The sequence below is a fragment of the Engystomops pustulosus genome, chromosome 3, assembly GCF_040894005.1.
Source record: "Engystomops pustulosus chromosome 3, aEngPut4.maternal, whole genome shotgun sequence".
Classification (NCBI taxonomy): Eukaryota; Metazoa; Chordata; class Amphibia; order Anura; family Leptodactylidae; genus Engystomops; species Engystomops pustulosus.
The window spans coordinates 128002619-128020473 of record NC_092413.1 but is presented as its reverse complement, the minus strand read 5'-3'; the positions used below and the strand labels follow the sequence as shown (position 1 = coordinate 128020473).

General features: G+C 40.6%; 1 protein-coding gene and 1 long non-coding RNA gene across 4 annotated transcripts in view; one reads left to right on the top strand and one right to left on the bottom strand.

The window, feature by feature from the left end:
- Positions 1 to 1682, top strand: part of LOC140121915 (uncharacterized) — a 24983-nt gene extending 23301 nt beyond the window's left edge. For both annotated transcript variants that reach the window (XR_011854218.1, XR_011854219.1), the window contains one exon: positions 1453 to 1682. This is a non-coding gene — a long non-coding RNA (uncharacterized lncRNA). The remainder of the gene's footprint in view (positions 1 to 1452) is intronic.
- On the bottom strand, positions 611 to 17855 carry LCA5 (lebercilin LCA5). Of its 2 annotated transcripts, none has more exons than XM_072142076.1 (8): positions 17754 to 17855; positions 15688 to 16046; positions 14445 to 14977; positions 13795 to 13932; positions 10798 to 10894; positions 10580 to 10713; positions 9204 to 9387; positions 611 to 2199 (listed from the first exon to the last, which is right to left on the bottom strand). In XM_072142076.1, exons 2-8 carry the CDS (start codon positions 16025 to 16027, stop codon positions 1418 to 1420), a joined length of 2208 nt encoding a protein of 735 aa, XP_071998177.1. In that variant the 5' UTR covers positions 16028 to 16046; positions 17754 to 17855; the 3' UTR covers positions 611 to 1417. The 2 variants fall into 2 exon arrangements, with proteins under 2 accessions (XP_071998177.1, XP_071998176.1); XM_072142075.1 differs by lacking the exon at positions 17754 to 17855 and adding an exon at positions 17433 to 17705.

The following is a 17855-nucleotide window of genomic DNA, read 5'->3' as shown; positions in this document are numbered from 1 at the left end:
TTTTAGATGGTCAATATAGATACAGCTCTAGGTTGTTCCTTCCCTTAATTGATTAATAAATAAAATCTAGACTCCATTAGCCCGTCTCATCACATGAAGAGTATTTTACCCCAATAAGACATCATTCCGATGTTGAAACACGTGGTCATCCTTTCAATGAAATCCACCTAACTTTGGCAGCACCATTCTGTATTCTGTACACAGAGCTATCTTAAACCTCCTAAATTTGATTGATGTAACCCATTTTTTTCAATGAATATCAAAATAAATATGAGGCCTATGATTTGAGAATGCCGGGCGGGCATACCACTGTGCACTTGAGAGGAGGAGGTGGTGACCTCTCCCCCTTCCATAGAGAAAAGCAGCGCACAGCTGTGTGTACGGCTTGGTGCCAGGTACCGCGGCCGGGCCCCCATAGGGGACGAATATGCGGCTGCATATACATCCCCTCAGACGGCCGTCTATATGTACCCTAAAGTTGTTTAAACCAAATTGTCCTATCATGGTCAGAATATATTTATTAACTCATTGTGAAGAAATCTGCAAATACATAAAGCCAACATGTTATGACTAGTACTCTTCAAAGTAAATATTTGAGACTCTACAAGAATAAGATTCAATGCATTATTTATTAACCTTTTCAGATAATTGACATATTTTTGCATTATTTTGACATTTGTAATTACAATATTAATAACTTAAACATTGGAATTTTTCCTTTGATAAATAAAATATACAAAGTAGTTATTAACTTTCTAGAATCCTTGCTCCATTTTGAACTAAAAACTGAGATTAAACATACCAGAAAGAAAAAGTTCAAACTTGCGTTCAGCAGTTTCTGTTACACATTCTGTTATGAACATTGGAAAAAATAGCGCAGCAGCCCGAGTCTTTATTTTACACTACTAATAGCAAATGTGTAACGGAAGATAACGGAAGTGCCATCAAAGTCTTACGGTAGAAACATAAGGCAAATAGAAAACCTTTCTTTTGCCTTTATTTTTAGTTTCCGTTACATTCTCTGTTTAATCAGAGCATAACGGAAAGCCCAGTCGCAGCTGTGACCTAAGCCTTAGATTTTATGATTACTGTATTATAATTTTGCAAGTTATTACGGCGTTAAATCTAGCTTTAGTCTTGAATATGAAATTGGAGTTTAAGTGAAATTAAGTGTTTAATTAAATGTAAATAATTTTCTTAATTTTTATATTATTCATATTTCACCAATGGGGAACTATATATTTTTTTAAATCCCAGTGAAATAAGTCATATGTATCCAAATAATTGAAAAATAATTTGAGAAAATTATTTCAGTAACAATAGTAAATAAAAAGTATACCATACACTAAGTCATATGTATAGAATTCATACATCTTTACTATGCTAAAAATATTGAACAGGCACATCGACATTATTTTTATAATGCCAATTCTTCAATTTCATCTTCCACAGAGTTAACAGCTTTTACCGCTGTCCTTCCTGGTGCGTTCTGCAAAAGACTTCTACTGGAACTTGAGATTTTGCCATCGCCCGACAAAAGTACATCTTCTTTTCCTCTGATTTTGCCATTTTGTTCCCAAGGTAAATTAATGCTGGAGTCCTGATCAGGAATTCTATTCCTGTTTGAATGAAGACCATCTTGATCACCAACTTTGGAAATAGACGGCAATGCAGCATTAGAAGAGTTTCCAAAAAGCTGCTCCATTAAGTTGGATTTTTTCTCTTTGTGGATGTCCAACTTTGAGGTTGTTATAATGGTCTCCTCCAACAAATCCTTTTTTTGATTATTAACCGTTGATCTCCCTTTTCCAAAAGACGGAGTATAACTTCCGAATGTAAAGTCCCCATTGCTATGCCCTATGTTTTTCTGACTCTGGATATCTCTTTTTGACTCGTGACCACCATGCACTGGAAGGCCATTAAACAATTTCTCTGTTGGCTCTGAGAATCTGTATGTTTTATGTTTTGCATCCATTTCCATTTTTATCGGAGTATCTGCAAGTGCTGTTGGAGTGGGCCTAGCGGGGTCAGAGTAAAATTGGTCTTCGTTTTCTCGATCAATTTCAAACATTTTTGCTAATAGCAGCTCTTTTTTAAGCTTTTCTTCTTCATTTCTGTTTACACCATTTTCCTTTCTAGTTTTTTGTTCACTTAACAAATCTTCTTGCCTCTTTCTTTCATTTTCTTCTTTTTCCCATTCTGTAAGTTTTAAGAAGAACATAAGACCCCCAACTAAGACAGGACAATAAAACACATATAGTAAAGGAAACAAAACTTGTGTAGATGTTAAGCTAGCCATTTACAGTGAGAAATATTCTTTACGAACACCTATTCCTCACGATCAGCTTGAAATAACTTTAAATAATAACCCTCATCCACAAACCTCTGCACAATGCTTCACCTCCCTACCCATCCATAACAGTCTATCGGTCAGTGATCTTAGATTATTCCCTACCATAATTTGAACCTCTCACTCACATCTCCAGGACTTCTCCAGAGTTGCTCCAATTCTCTGGAATACTGTATACACTCGAGTATAAGCAAAAAATGTGCTAAAAAAATAAGTCGACTTATACTCAAGTCTATAAAAAAAAATCTGTACTCACCTTTCCTACTCCCCTGAGCAGGTCTTATTCTTTCCTTCGATGTTCCGGTGTTCCTGCGCGGTGCTCACACACTTCAGACGCTTGCTGACGTTATAGTGTGTACACCGCCATCTGCACACATTATGATGTCAGCAAGCGGCTGACACCATGGTGCGTGCAACGGCACCGCTCAGAGGACGCAGAACTGAAGCCAGAGCATCGAAGGAAAACAAGAGGATCCACGTGGGGCATGGGAAATTATAGACTTAAAAAAACCCAACTCGGCTTATACTTGATCACATTTTTTGCTTATACTCGAGTATATACGGTATAAAAATTAAATTCTATATTGCAGAGTACTAACAGCGAGGTATTTGCCCTCTAGCCAATTACAGTACCCTCAACAGACTGCAGTAAACAGAGTTACAGGTAATATATTGGTCCTTATTAGGGGCCTGTTTATGCAATCTATTGCCCCAGTTACTACCTGTATACAAGCCAGCACTCATACACCTCAAGACCAGTGGAAGGACTATCGGCACAAGGCTATTGTATGAAACATATTTCATAACTTATGACTATTTTGAGTGGTACTGTATATCTTATGGAGGTTTTATGAGCCAGGGCACAGGCTCTAAAGTGACTAACTTAATTGCCAGTATATCCATTATCTCTGCCTGGTCACTTTTAGAATGTATTTTGCACAAGTTTTTATTTATCATAGACATGTTCTTTTAGAGTCAATACAATTCATGTTTCTATAGTATATATGGTTGTCCCTGCTGTATTTCAGAACAGCCACATATACCATCTTACATTAAGTGGGTTCATTTAGCTCTATGTTTTTCAAAAATATAGAAGTATTATTAGATATGACTGTATACATTATGATTTTATTGAGTTATAAATAAAGCTTATTGCTACTACATTTAAATAAAGATTATTATTAAATTTAAGAAACCGCAGTATTTGGACAATTGCTGTGGCAGTCTAAAATCAGTACATTGCATTGCAGGTCTATGAAGTAGGCAAAGAAAATTATTGAGTGGTGTACTCTCATTTCATTAACTAGATATAAACCTTCCTTGTGGATGGATTACCTTGACCTAAATTTGAGTTCCTTACTATTTGTTCCCTGACCATCCCTTACCTCTGGATCATGTCCTGCAGAGTAAACTGGTTGTGACCTCGGTATGTACCTTTAACCCCTTAACGGCTCTGCGCCGTAGCTCTACGGCGCAGAGGTATAAGGAGTGTATGAAGAGGGCTCACGGGCTGAGTCCTCTTCATACAAAGGTGGGGTTTTTTGCATATTGCACCGATCGCGGCTATTAACCACTCCGTTGCCGCCGGCAAAGTCGCTGGCGGCATTTAAAAGACAGCGGCGTGCGGGCGCCGCCATCTTTGTTACGATCGCCGCGCCCCCGAACATCATCGGGGGGCGGCGATTGTTTGCCATGGTATCCTCGGGTCTTCGTTTTCATTTTCCCGAGGAAACACGGCTTCTGCATATCCATTACAATGAGCCTGGCTCATTGTAATGTATAGTGTGCAAAAATGCCATATATTGCAATACAGAAGTATTGCAGTATATGGTAGGAGCGATCTGACCATCTAGGGTTAATGTACCCTAGATGGTCTAAAAAATAGTGAAAAAAATAATAAAAAAAAAAAAAGTTTAAAAAATAAAAAAAATTAATAAAATATTAAAAGTTAAAATCACCCCCCTTTCCCTAGAACGGATATAAAACATAATAAAGAGTAAAAATCACAAACATATTAGGTATCGCCGCGTCCCAAAATGCCCGATCTATCAAAATATAAAAATGGTTACGGCCGGCGGTGACCTACGAGGCGGGAAATGGCGCCCAAATGTCCAAAATGCGACTTTTACACCTTTTTACATGACATAAAAAATGAAATAAAAAATGATCAAAATGTCGCACAGACCTCAAAATGGTAGCAATGAAAAAGTCGCATTTCGCAAAAAATGACACCTCACACATCTCCGTGTGCCAAAGTATGAAAAAGTTATTAGCGTCAGAAGATGGCAACATTTTTTTGCCCTTTTTTGTACACATTTGTTTAATTTTTGAAAATGTATTAAAACACAATAAAACCTATATAAATTTGGTATCACCGCGATCGCACCGAACCAAAGAATAAAGCTGAGGTGTTATTTTGAGTGCACAGTCAAAGTTGAAAAAACTGAGCCCACAAGAACGTGCGTTTTTTTTTTTCAGTTTTTCCAAATTTGGAATTTTTTTTTAAAGAGAACCCGTCATGCAAAATAACCCCCCTAAACTAAATATATTTTCATAAACTTCCATTAGAGAGCATTGCCTCTATACCTTCATTGTCCCTCTACATGCCTGTAAACCTAAGCAATGAGGTCCTAAAGCTCTATGCAAATGAGCTGTGAAATGTCCAATGAGTCATTAGCATATTCAAGCTGTCCACTCTATTCATGAGTGGGAGGCACAGCCACACCCCCAGTGCTTGACTGACAGCCTGTATAATGATGTGAGGCTGTATAATGATGTGCTTCCTGGTGCTGGTGGCCACGCCCCCTGCAGCCTGTGTGTGCATGTGTGTGTGTTTAGGAGAGATACAGCAGCTCCAGGCAGCCATGTTACAGCAGAACATGTCAGATTCATGTGTAGCTGATGTCTGTGTCTCTCACCTGTATATTAGGAGGATGCAGCATGTCAGCAGATGCAGCACACACACTAGCCATGCTTTACTATACATTACACACAGACATGAGCAGGGGGAGGAGAGGGGAGGGGTAACAGGAGTGACATCACTGCCTCTGACCATGTGACCAGCCTCATTTACATGATAAAAAATAGATGATTTTACAATGATTAATGTATGAATTGACTAGATAAAGGCTGTGATGGGATCCTTGTGATCTGCTCCAACAGGTAGTGGTGACAGGACTAGTGACACAGTCCTGATGACAGGTGTCCTTTAAGCTTTGCAGTACATGGCATGTTAAAATAAATAACATTACGGGAAAGTAAAATTTGTTACGCACAAAATAAGCCCTCACGCAGGTCTGTACACGTAAAAATGAAAAAGTTATGGATTTTTGAAGTTGGAGAGCGAGAAATGAGCGGAAAAACCTTGCGTCCTTAAGGGGTTAACTTTTCTCTGGTTTCCTTTAGTCATTTTGTTAGACTGTATTCTCCCACTTTTAACTAGGATTCCTGTCTATTGTTTTGTCTTCCCTCTTCCCCTTCCTTCAATGTAGAGAATTGTGGGCCTTAAAAAGGATGTCAAAAGGGTGTCAAGTGGCCAGGCACAGCTCAGGAGATCGATATTAAGCCCCCCATCTATCAGCAACACATCCAATACTTTCCAAAACAGGTGGTTGATATACATTGTTTTAAAGACAATTAACAAGTAATTCTTCTCTTTATGAAAAGGATCACTGCTGGAAAGCCTGCTTGTGTGATTTTTCAATTTTATTATATGAACTTTGGGCTATTTTTCTTCTTCCAAGCAGTCTTGTTCTCTGTTCAGATTACAGCACAAGAAATAAGGTGCAATAAAATCCTTATTTTACAGAAACTCGCAAAAAAAAAACTAAGAAAACACATCTGAATCTCCTAAAAGTGGATCTGTCAGCATAAAAGAAATCTTCATATATTTGATCCAGAAGTGCTATGGGGAGCGTTTCCAAAGTCCCTCCATGCTCTGTCTTCATAGACTGTTACACTGTGTAGGAGCACATCTCTCTTCACTGCTCCGTCGGCACTTCCTTCCCCCCTTCGACTGTTTGATATTAGAGCAGGCATATTAGAGGGAGGGCTCTAATAACGCCCCAAGAGCTCTTTAAAAAGTTGATTTTAAAAGGAAGTTGGCCATGTATAACAAACATAGGTGATCAGGTCTGATTTTGTTGGTAGATGCCCTTTAACCCCTTAAGGGTTTTTTTGCTCATTTCTCGCTCTCCACCTTCAAAAATCCATAACTTTTAAATTTTTACGTGTACAGACCTGTGTGAGGGCTTATTTTGTGCGTAACAAATTTTACTTTCCCGTAATGTTATTTACCGTATATACTCGTGTATAAGCCGAGATTTTCAGCACAAAAAATGTGCTGAAAAACCTCCCCTCGGCTTATACACGAGTCAATAAAAAACAAAAAAACTTCCATACTCACCCTCCGGAGGCCCGATGGTCCGCGTGGCTACCGATGTTCGGCGGCTCCTCTTCTGTCTTCCCCGCAACTAGTCTTCGGTCTTCTCTCTTCTCTGTGTTGTATCAGCCGGCAGATACACGCCCACGCGATCTGCCGGCTGGCGCACAATATCATGCAACGGTGTTGCAGCCGATGACGTCATCAGCGGCGACACCGTCATGTGATATTGTGCGCCAGCCGGCAGATCGCGTGGACGCGTATCTACCGGCTGATACAACACAGAGAAGACCGGAGACCAGCCGCGGGGAACGCAGCATCAGGGAGCCACCTGTAGGTGAGTATGGAAGGTTTTTTTTTAATGTGCCTGGCAGTATATTAAGGGCTGGCAGGCTGTATACTTCAGGGGGGCTGGCAGGCTGTATACTTCAGGGGGGCTGGCAGGCTGTATACTTCAGGGGGCTGGCAGGCTGTATACTGGGAGGCTGAGACCAATGCATTATCCACCCTCGGCTTATACTCGAGTCAATAGGTTTCCCAGGTTTAGGTGGTAAAATTAGGGGCCTCGGCTTATACTCGAGTATATACGGTATTTTAACATGCCGTTAATTCCAAATTCCAAAAATTCCAAATGTGGAAAAATTGAAAAAAAAATAAAAAAACGCACGTTCTTGTAGGCTCAGTTTTTATGACTCAGTTCTTTGACTGTGCGCTCAAAATAACACCTCAGCTTTATTCTTTGGTTCGGTGCGATCGCGGTGATACCAAATTTATATAGGTTTTATTGTGTTTTACTACATTTTCAAAAATTAAACGAATGTGTACAAAAAAGAAAAAACATTTTTTTTGCCATCTTCTGAAGCTAATAACTTTTTCATACTTTGGCGCACGGAGCTGTGTGAGGTGTCATTTTTTGCTAAATGAGCCAGTGTTTTCATTGCTACCATTTTGAGGTCTGTGCGACATTTTGATCATTTTTTATTCCATTTTTTATGTGATGTAAAAAGGTGTAAAAGTCGCATTTCGGACATTTGGTTGCCATTTCCCGCCTCGGAGGTCACCGCCAGCCATAACCATTTTTATATTTTGATAGATCGAGCATTTTGGGACGCGGCGATATCTAATGTGTTTGTGATTTTTACTGTTTATTATGTTTTATATCAGTTCTAGCGAAAGGGGGGTGATTTGAATTTTTAATATTTTATAAATTTTTTAAACTTTTTTTTGTTTTTTTCACTAATTCTTAGACCATCTAGGGTACATTAACCCTAGATGGTCAGATCGCTCCTACCATATACTGCAATACTTCAGCATTTTTGCAACTCATTCATTACAATGAGCCACTGGCTCATTGTAAAGAATCTGCAGAAGCCAGGTAGCCTCGGGTCAAGCGAAGACCCGAGGCTACCATGGCAACCGATCGCCGCCCCCCGATGACGTTCAGGGGCGCGGCGATCGGATTAAAGATGGCGGCGCCCGCGCACAGCCATCTTTTGAATGCCGCCGGCGACAATGAAAGGGTTAATAGCCTTGCACCGATCGCGGTTATTAGCGGTGGGGGTTTGCTGCAATATGCAACAACCCCCACCTCTGTATGAAGAGGACTCAGCCCGTGAGCCCTCTTCATACATTCACTGTACCTCTGCACCGTAGAGCTACGGCGCAGAGCGTTAAGGGGTTAATATGCTGCTCTGTAGTACAGAAGCACATCATTGCTTTTTCAAATCTGCCTGGGTCACAATATGTAGTTATAACTTTGAAATGCTTTATCTTATAGCGTTTATTTTCAGACAGCTTTTTCATGACATTGTACTTCCCATTAATGCTATATTTTAGTTGAAATTTTTGGCACTTATTTGTTAAAAAAAAAATGGAAATTTGGTGAACATTTTTAAAACCTTACCGATTTCTAAATGTTATGTTCATCATACAGTTAGTCTAATCACCCACATTAGTTTCTAACTAACATATGTTAATGTTGACATCATCATTAATTTTATTTGGACGTAAGAAGGCTTACAGCGATTTTCCAAATTTTTAAATACATTTTAGATTCAATTCAGTTCCGGACAATAATTCATCTTCATAAGGGTTTTCAAAGCTCTATTTATTAGAAACTCCCCACAAATGATCCCATTTTTAAAACTGCACCCCTCAAACTATTCAAAACAGCCTTTGGTAAGCATGTTAACCCTTTAGCATCTCCCAAGAATTAAAACAAAATGGAGGTTCTATTTGGTCTTAATTTACATATTTATGCAGGATAAAATAAGAAAACACATTTCAGATTTTATTGTGTAGATTCTTACAAGTAGGGCCATACCCCACATGAATGTAAACTACTTTATGTGCCCATGGCAGAGCACAGAACAGAAGGAGCCACTGAGCTTTTAGAGGGAAGATTTTGAGGGCACCATTACACATTTGAAAAGTTCTTGAGCTACGAGAACAGCGGTTAAAGGGTGATCTTACCTTCACGAAGCTTTTTTGCCTTGTCCTCCAAAAGTTTTTGCTCCCTATTTCTAATTATTTTCTCTTCTTGAGCTTGTTTTCGCTCGGCTTCTTCTCTGTCTCTTTTAAGCCTTTCTGCTTCTTGTTTTTCTCTCTTAATCCTTTCTGCTTCTTCTTTGAGCTGCTTTGCTAGATTATCTTCTCCCTTTGAAAAATGAAAGCATGACTGTATGAATGGAGTTTTTTGTATAAACAGGATCATTTTAGTGAGAAAAATACAATGGCCTTACGTTTTCAAATTCCATGAAAAAGTACTCATGAAGTAACCGTATATAATGCTGTGCTTATGGACTTGGGGGGGGGGGGTATCTAGAACAGTTTTACCTTAGACACCTCTGATAAATCTCTATAATGGTGTCTATACAGGGAGAGTGTCTACTGCACCAAACAGCAGTTGCAGTAACTGCAGTTAAATGCTGGGAACTGTGTTAGCACCAATCTCAACAATTAACCTGTTAGGTGCCACAGTCAAACCCATTTTGGAATTGGCATCATCACGGCTGCCGATCAGTTGCCAGCAAGTAGACCCGCAAAAGCTCCCAAGGGATGTCAGTGTGAGACATGTATCACTCCTATTGCTTTCTTTTTCATATGCAACTTTTTGCATTTTGATTTTTTTTTTTTGTTGCAGAACCAAGCAGTGTACCAAAATTAGCTGCCTCAAGGATGTAATGCAGTGTGGCGGATTTATCTCTGTAGCCCAGATGTTTGTCCAACTTGTGAGACTTTTGGACTCGGTAATCGTCCCATTCTTACGCCTAAGAAGTCCCAAAACAGAGCACGCTAGACCCAGACTTACTTTTGGGAGCTACTTTTTAGGACTAAAGTCACACACCACAAATAGTTGCAACTGTGAAACTAAACACAAAGCGGAAAAACGTATGATACATTGCAATGATTAAGTAGGCGAACTTCAGGAAATTTGAAAAAGTGGCAGGCGAAAAAGTATGATACATGTACCCCAGTGATTTCAACTACAGCCTGCATTAGTGATTAGACCGTAGAGGGACTGAAATAAAAAGTAAAAATTCAACCATTTCCCTATAATGCACAGATAAGCAAATAACATAACAGAAAAATGTCCAAAAGTCCAAATGCCCACTATACAATTTTGCCATTCATATAAATTTGGAATATAAAAATTGATCAGAAGGTATTGTAGTTCTCAAAATGGTATCAATAAGTATGTCAGCTGGTCCTACAAAAAAAAAAAAAAAAAATTGCCAATGGGATTTGCAAAAAAAAAAAAAAAATAGTAGATGAGATTGGTGCTTTGGATTAATAGAGTGAAATATCAAATCATCAAGAATTTTTTTAGAATGTCCATTTTTTTTTACCAGAACTTCCTGTTCTCTCTCCAGTGCAGCTTCAGTTTGAACAGCAAGTTGAGGTGGTGGTGGTGGAGGAGGAAAGTCAAGCCATGACGCATGATCACTTGTCTGAACACCTATATTAACACTTTGGCTTGTCCCTATAATAAAGACAATACATTTAATCAATATTAGTTATAATTATCTTATATTTTTTTGTTATTGCAATAACAAGATGCACTTACCTTTCTTCCTAGGTGTAATCTCTGTGTCCTTCTTAGGCGACGGTTTGGACAAACGGAAGGCATAAATATTTTTTGCATCAAGTTCTCTTTCTTTGTCCTGCAATGGGGAGCAAAGAGTAAATGGTGCAGCCACCTGAAGGTTCACACTGATGAGCCATTAGATGAGTTAATGGGATTCTCATGTTGTAACATTTCTAAAGCTTCAACATGAATAACAATTCCCCAAGCAATTTAATCGTTTCTGCCTTGTGTTACATTCATGTCATGTGACCAGAGTGACATCATCTCAGTTTCTTCAGCCTCCTCATATTAGCAAACTGTACCGTACTGTACTGTATGTGATCACATGAAATCATAGCATATTCCATAGAGGATGGAGAGGAGTAGATGTCCATAGAGGCTCCTGTGATTTCATGCTCATGTTTCATTTCACCTTTGATGACATCACCCTGGTCACGTGACATGAACTACTGAATAGTGAGGAGGCATAAGGCATATAGGAAGAGAAGATGGGAGGGGCCGGTCAATGAAGACACGCCCACTCTGATTCCAGGTAATATAAGATAAAATATAGTTTTGGGGATGCGGAGGAAACAATTTTTAGCTAAATGAAGGGTGTCAGTTAGTTAATAGGAACCTGTCAGTAGCTGTATATGTGCAAATTACCGAAGAAATCATGGGCAAATTAATATTCATATTTCAGCAGATCCAACAGTTTCTTTTCCTACACATTTCTTCCCTGTAAAAATGCAACCATGTTTGAGTTGCCACTTTGGGATTGAAACCCCCCCCCCCCAAAAAAAACCCACACACACTCTAAACATCAGGCCCGGCACCAGCACGCGGCCAACCCGGGCAAGTGCCGGGGTACTGGAGGGGCCCACTCGGGCCCCCGGATCAATTGTACCAGTGTCTCTATGAGACACTGGTACAATTGATCACCATCCGGATCGATCACTTTTCTGCCTCTATGCTGCGCTGGTCGGGAGCGCAGCATAGAGGCAGAATCTAAAACTCACCTGTCCCGGTTCCCACGATGCGGCGCTCCGCAGGGTATGCGACGGCTCTGAAGCCGGCGCACATGGGAGGCCCAGGCCGAAGACAGCTGCAGGTGCTGCGCCGGGGGAACCAGGACAGGTAAAATGCTTCTTTCACGGAGGGGGGGTTTCAGTGTGTCCGCAGGGGGAGGGATGGGGTCAGTGTGTATACAGGGGGAGAGAGGGGGGTCAGTGTGTCCGCGGGGGGAGGGATGGGGTCAGTGTGTATACAGGGGGAGAAGGGGGGTCAGTGTGTCAGCAGGGGGAGGGGGTGAGGGGGCGTCAGTGTGTCCGCAGGGGAGGGGGGGTGGTCAGTGTGTGGGGAGGGGGGGGGGGGGGAAGTGTGGCCACTGGAGGGCGGCCCACGGAGGGGCCCACTAAGGCTCTGTCGACAAGGGGCCCACTAAAACCTGGAGCCGGCCCTGCTAAACATTACACAGGATTCACCTATGTGACTAATATTTTAGCAATGATGTTCACTGCTATAGAATAGAAAATGGCTTTTTTTTTAAATAAAAAAACTAAAATCAAAATAAAGCATTTATTCAGATATTAAATGCTAGTGTAATAATGCATTGTTAACTCAATATTTTACAACAGTATATGTAGAAAAGTGGCACTCAACATAAAAAAAGCAGTGAGTAAGAGCTGCACAAGGTGTCCAGACTGGGATGTAAAACAGCCACATTTATATGTATACCCCCATATAGGCTGTAAAAAAAATAGATTGCTGTGTTACTACATTACCTGAGGTGTTGTGTCATTGGGAAACCGTCTTCTTTGGTCACAGCTACCAAAATTGTTGGGTAACCCCAGACTTACATATGTTGACATTCTATTTGAGTTTTGCTGTTTTTTTTTTTTTTTTTTAATGGAACTTTATTTGCAACAAAAAATGCTGCCCCCTCAGTATATTAAAGGCAATTTTTTGTAAATGGGATTTGAACACTGATCCCTTGTTATTAGAGGAAGCAAACTCTTGTGGTCAGCCAGAAGCTTAACTGTTAGGCCCCTTTCACACTTGCGTTTTTCATGCACGTGTTCTGCGCATGCTTTTGTCACGCAGAACTTGCATTGCACTCTGACCCATTGTTATCAATGGGATTTTTGAAACTTGCATTTTCATCCACGCACGCGTTTTTTTTTTAATGCACGTTTAAATTTCAGTATGCTCTACTTTTGCAAGTCACACGTGTGAAAAATGCACCATACAAGTCTATGGAGATGCATCAAAAACGCATTGCACTCTGAGACACTTGCAAGAGCAATTCATTTTTCATGCATCAAATGCCATAGAAAAGATAGACCACAGTCCTGAGTCCTTTTCACGCACATTATCTCCCTGTGAAAAACGCATTGAAATTGCATTGAAAACACGTGAAAAACTGAGACACTCAACAAACTCTGACTGAAAGCTGATTGAACTCTGATGCAAAATGTCAGTTTTTCACTGACCAAACCCTGATCGCTCCCTGATCAGACTGTGACGTGATCTGCAACGCAAGTGTGAAAGGTGCCTTATAGGCCTAAAATCTCCTTCATTACAAGCATTTGGTTTATATAAATATCTCCATATCACACTTTTATATGCCTGTAATACAGGTTAAGAAAATCCTTACACTACTGTAGTAACTAATTTGCTGTTGCCTCTGATACCAAGGGTCATAAGCTCCAACCCCATCTTAAACACATTATAAAAATTGCTTGTATTGGCTATATTTCTAGAAAGCTCTGGAGACTGTCCCCAGGTGCTGATGGAAAGGGGAGTATTTATGGTCAACAAAAAAAAAGTAGATAAACTAATTTAAGATGGCAACATTCTTAGTTTCATTATAAGATAAATAGTGCTTGAAATTAAATCCATCTCTTCCGCTGCATCACGTATGTGCCCAATTTAACCACTTAAATAGAAGACTGAAAACCTGTTAAACACTTCAGCAAGGAATCAAAGGACACATACCTTTAATTTTTGAGTCAGCCGGAGAAGTTCTTCTTGTAGCACTTTGTTATCCTCTTGAACATCATGTACTTTCTTTTTCTCAGCTACCAATTGCCTCTGGAAACTGCTGTGTGTCAGCTCAAGGTTCTTCTCCAGCTCCTGTAAGGCACACAAAGTGGTTAGAAATATTAACACTAAATTAAGTATTCCAGGAAGGGGGGAAAGGGATCTGTTCATATTCAGCATACACAGTTATGTTTTATTAAAGTAACTTTTCTGTAGTGACTATGCAATGCTTACATACTAAAATAACTCTAATGACTACTCAGTTCTTAATAAATAACCAACAAAATCACATTAAAACATGACTTTTGAAGGGATAAATTATTAGTCCATAAATAACCACCTACAAAAAGCATCCTTTGAACAAACCAATAAAGGGCCCAATTCAGGGCTAGGAAAATGTTTCCTGCAGCTAGCTCCGAGATCTCCATGGATGTTGCCAAATCTTGGGGTCACTGGGATATCAGGCGGATGTCACAAACCTTAGTAAACTGGTGGTATACTTTAAAACACATACATTATAAATTTTCATTTCAAACACGACCATGCTTATTGTTCCACTGGGTGGAAATGTAAAAAAGTAAAAGTAAGATGAAAAGTTTAAATACCCTGACTCTTCTTTCACGGTCATCCAGTCTGACTTCTAAAAGATCCACTTTCTTAGTTAGCTCCTCACGTTCAGCAAGTTGTTTGTTTTCAGAAAGCATCTTTAATTTTTTTAACGCCACATTAGTTCTGTACAGCTCTTCTTCTGTGTCCTTCAGTCTCTTTTCTGTGTTCCTTTCCCTTTCCTGAGATTTCCGTAGTCGTTCTTTAAGTGTCCGCATCTCATTATTATGTCTGGATATAAGTTGGGAGACCTCATTTTCTGTATCCTCAAACTTATTCAGAGCCTTTTCCTGTCTAAACTGCAACCTCTTTAAGGCCTTGTTTTCTTTTTGACACTCTTCTAACTTCATCTGAAGCTCTGTTAATTCATTTCTAAGTTCATTTATTTTCAAGAGCCGAGCTGAAAGCACTCTCTTAGTAACAACATCAATGTCCTTGGGTGAAGAGGACTCTTTGTTTAGACTCTGAGAACGAAATCCCCAACGTGGTGCCTTTTTACTTGATGAAAATTTGGTATTGACTTTTTTGATACCTGGAATAAGAATCATATTATGTAAATATCATGAATACAATCCTCATAGGGCATTTACCACCAGGATGAAGGACTGTATGCAATTGACCTGAGGGACTCCAGGCCCCATAGGTGTTAATGGAGCCTGGAGCCCCTCTGGTTCATTTGCATACAGTCTTTCATCCTGGTGGTAGATGTCCTTTAAATCACTGTTTCCTGAAGGTCCCAGGAGCCTCAGGTACATTGAGCCCTTATAACGGTTCCCCAGGACATAGCAAGATTTATACAAAGCAGTATCTTAGCCAAAATATAGCAGTAGATAAACCCACCCTACATCAATCTACTTTGAGGCAACAATATCATTAGATTTTCCTTAGCAGAAACATAATTTAGGAGTTTCCTAAAAGCTTTTCATGGGCCACACACAACAGACCTGGGATCTTTTGTTTGCGGCCATTTGTCATTGATGGGTGATCTTCCTCACGCATCATGGATGGTAGTAGTGACGAGCCGAAATACAAGCAAGGGCAGGAATAGGAATTTGCAGCTGGGTCATCTCATACATGGGCCAGTCAAATGCATGTTTATGTGCATGAAGCCTAAATTAGTAATTGTGAATTCTATTTACAATGACAATTTATAAGGCAAGTTTACAAATCTGTATAAAGGGTGTGTACGCTCCAAAAGCTTGCAACTTCAGTTTTATTATCACAATCGCCGACACAGCTTACCTCTGTTATGTACAGGTGTTACAGATCTGACTTTGTAGCCTGCTTTTTTGGCACGAGGGGAAAAGGCCTTGGAGCTTGGTGTTGGTGATCGTTCAGACCCATATGTTGTATTCTCATAATCATCTGAATAATAAGAGTCACTACTTTTATCAATATCAGGGCTTTGATCTCGGTTGGTCCTTGTCCTTCTTCTATCCGTCTTAGCCATATCCTGGTCATCCTTCATATTTTTTTTTGTAGTGTACGTTTGTGTGCTTGTAGAATCCTGCCGAGATGAAGGGCTCCTTCCTCTTCCTTTATGAGTCTCTTCATAGTGGGAGTATGGGCTCCTGCTATTCATATCAGTAAGTTATTCATTTCTGCCAATAAGAAACAAAGGTGAATAGTTGATAAAAGTTCATTATACAGCTTTCTCATCTACATGTCCAGTGGAGAGGCCACATATAGATAGGAGTATGGCTTGGCTAGGTTCCAATGCTCATGTAGAAGAGACTGAACTGTAGTACTGAGCAGGTTCCTTCAATGTAATGTCTCTTAGGATTGATTTGTGGCAACCATAGATAACTAGAACAGCTCTGCTTCCAGACACTTCAGATAAATCTCCTCCATTGTTTTAATTGTCTAATACAACCATTTAGCTTTCAGGTCTTCATTTGTCTCTAACGGCAACACACAGTCTTAGGGCAGCAGTACACTGTGGTTGGTCTGTTAAAAACAGAGGTGTGTTTGCTGGATTTTACATACAGACCACATGAGCATGATCACCTCTGCACCATAACTGATAGGTCATGGGTGTCAGGTATTGCCAAGTACTCAGTGAATAAACTTTTATTGCATATTTGGTGAACATGTCAAAGTGTTCGCCGATGACGCCCATATAGAAATGCCTGATGAATAGAATAGATAGGGGTGCACATGAATTCAGGCTGCAACTGATCTGACTTTATGCTGCATTAGAACTGGATTTGCTAAAATGCCTTCTATGTGACTGCATCTGGAAAATTTGTGGTGGCTCACCTACTAGGATTGCACCCAATGGGGGAGATGTATCAATCTGTCCATACCATAATACTGAAGTATCCTTATTTAAAAGAGGGGGTGTGGCTTCACAGGGTATAGACAGAAAATTCAATATTGTGGAGCAGCAAACTAGACCAACTAATAGGACGTGCAGAGTACAACTCGCCAGATTAATCATCCAGCATCAGACACAGGGATGAATCTGGCGCAGCACAGAACTGTCTAGTTCTACTCTGCACTGGTCTAAGGGCACTTCAGGACATGACATCAGTCTCCAGTATGTGTGGCTAGATTACTGTGCCAACCTGGAAGAATCGGGATAGAGATGTGGGATCTCTATACGCTTGCCCCCGTGCCACTGGGAATAAGCTGCAATGTCTTTGTGTACTGCTTACACTAGTGATTACTGCCTCTTATATATTTACGTAAAATGCAGAGACTGTGGGATACAATACAAATTAACCCCTGCCACCCATCACTCCATTAGGATTTCTTTCTTGCTGTTCTGATTTATATAAAACTAAAATAAACATGAAAACCTCAGTGTGAACAGGGTACAATTATTAATGACCAGCTGCGGGAATGGGAAACCCTCATACAATTAGCTCTCCCTTAGACAGCCCCTTGCCGGGGTATAAGGCCAGGTCTTATCACATCCGCTCCTCATTATAATAACAAAACAACCTGCCCCTTAGACCGCCCATCTGCCCCCCATCCCAGCATACCATAGATGCCTGTCCCCGGGATGGCAGCACACAGGCGGGCCGCAGGTAGTCGTGCTTCTCTCCGCTCTCCTTCCGGCCTGTGCAGGGGAGCCGTGTCGCTAGGCTGCGCACTGTTTATCCCAGGCTGTGGCCGGGTTCTATTTACGCGCAGCTCCACGGTAACGGCTCTGTAACCACTCCAGCCACAGCGCTGGCTCTGTACCTGTCACGTGACCCGCACCCAGCAACCAGGCAGACTCCTAACCGCCTTCCTCATTGGGAGGCCGCAAGGTCCCGTGTGATTGGTTCTGCTCTGATTCTCCTGCTCTGTCTCCCGGTTACCTGGCAGCGGCGCCGCGGTTTGTGTGTATGTAGTCCGGATTATAGTCATGCTGCCCCTATACACTTCGCCTACTGTCCAGCAGTAGGAGCCGATCAGCGATA

Bases quoted from the DNA above. Each gene is read 5' to 3' on its own strand.
- LCA5 (XM_072142076.1), bottom strand. From the start codon at position 16,027: ATGAATAGCAGGAGCCCATACTCCCACTATGAAGAGACTCATAAAGGA. The intron at 14,978-15,687 runs GTAAGCTGTGTC...TTCTTATTCCAG, and splicing joins AACACCTGTACATAACAGAG to GTATCAAAAAAGTCAATACC. The intron at 2,200-9,203 runs GTAAGATCACCC...TAAAACTTACAG, and splicing joins GGCAAAAAAGCTTCGTGAAG to AATGGGAAAAAGAAGAAAAT.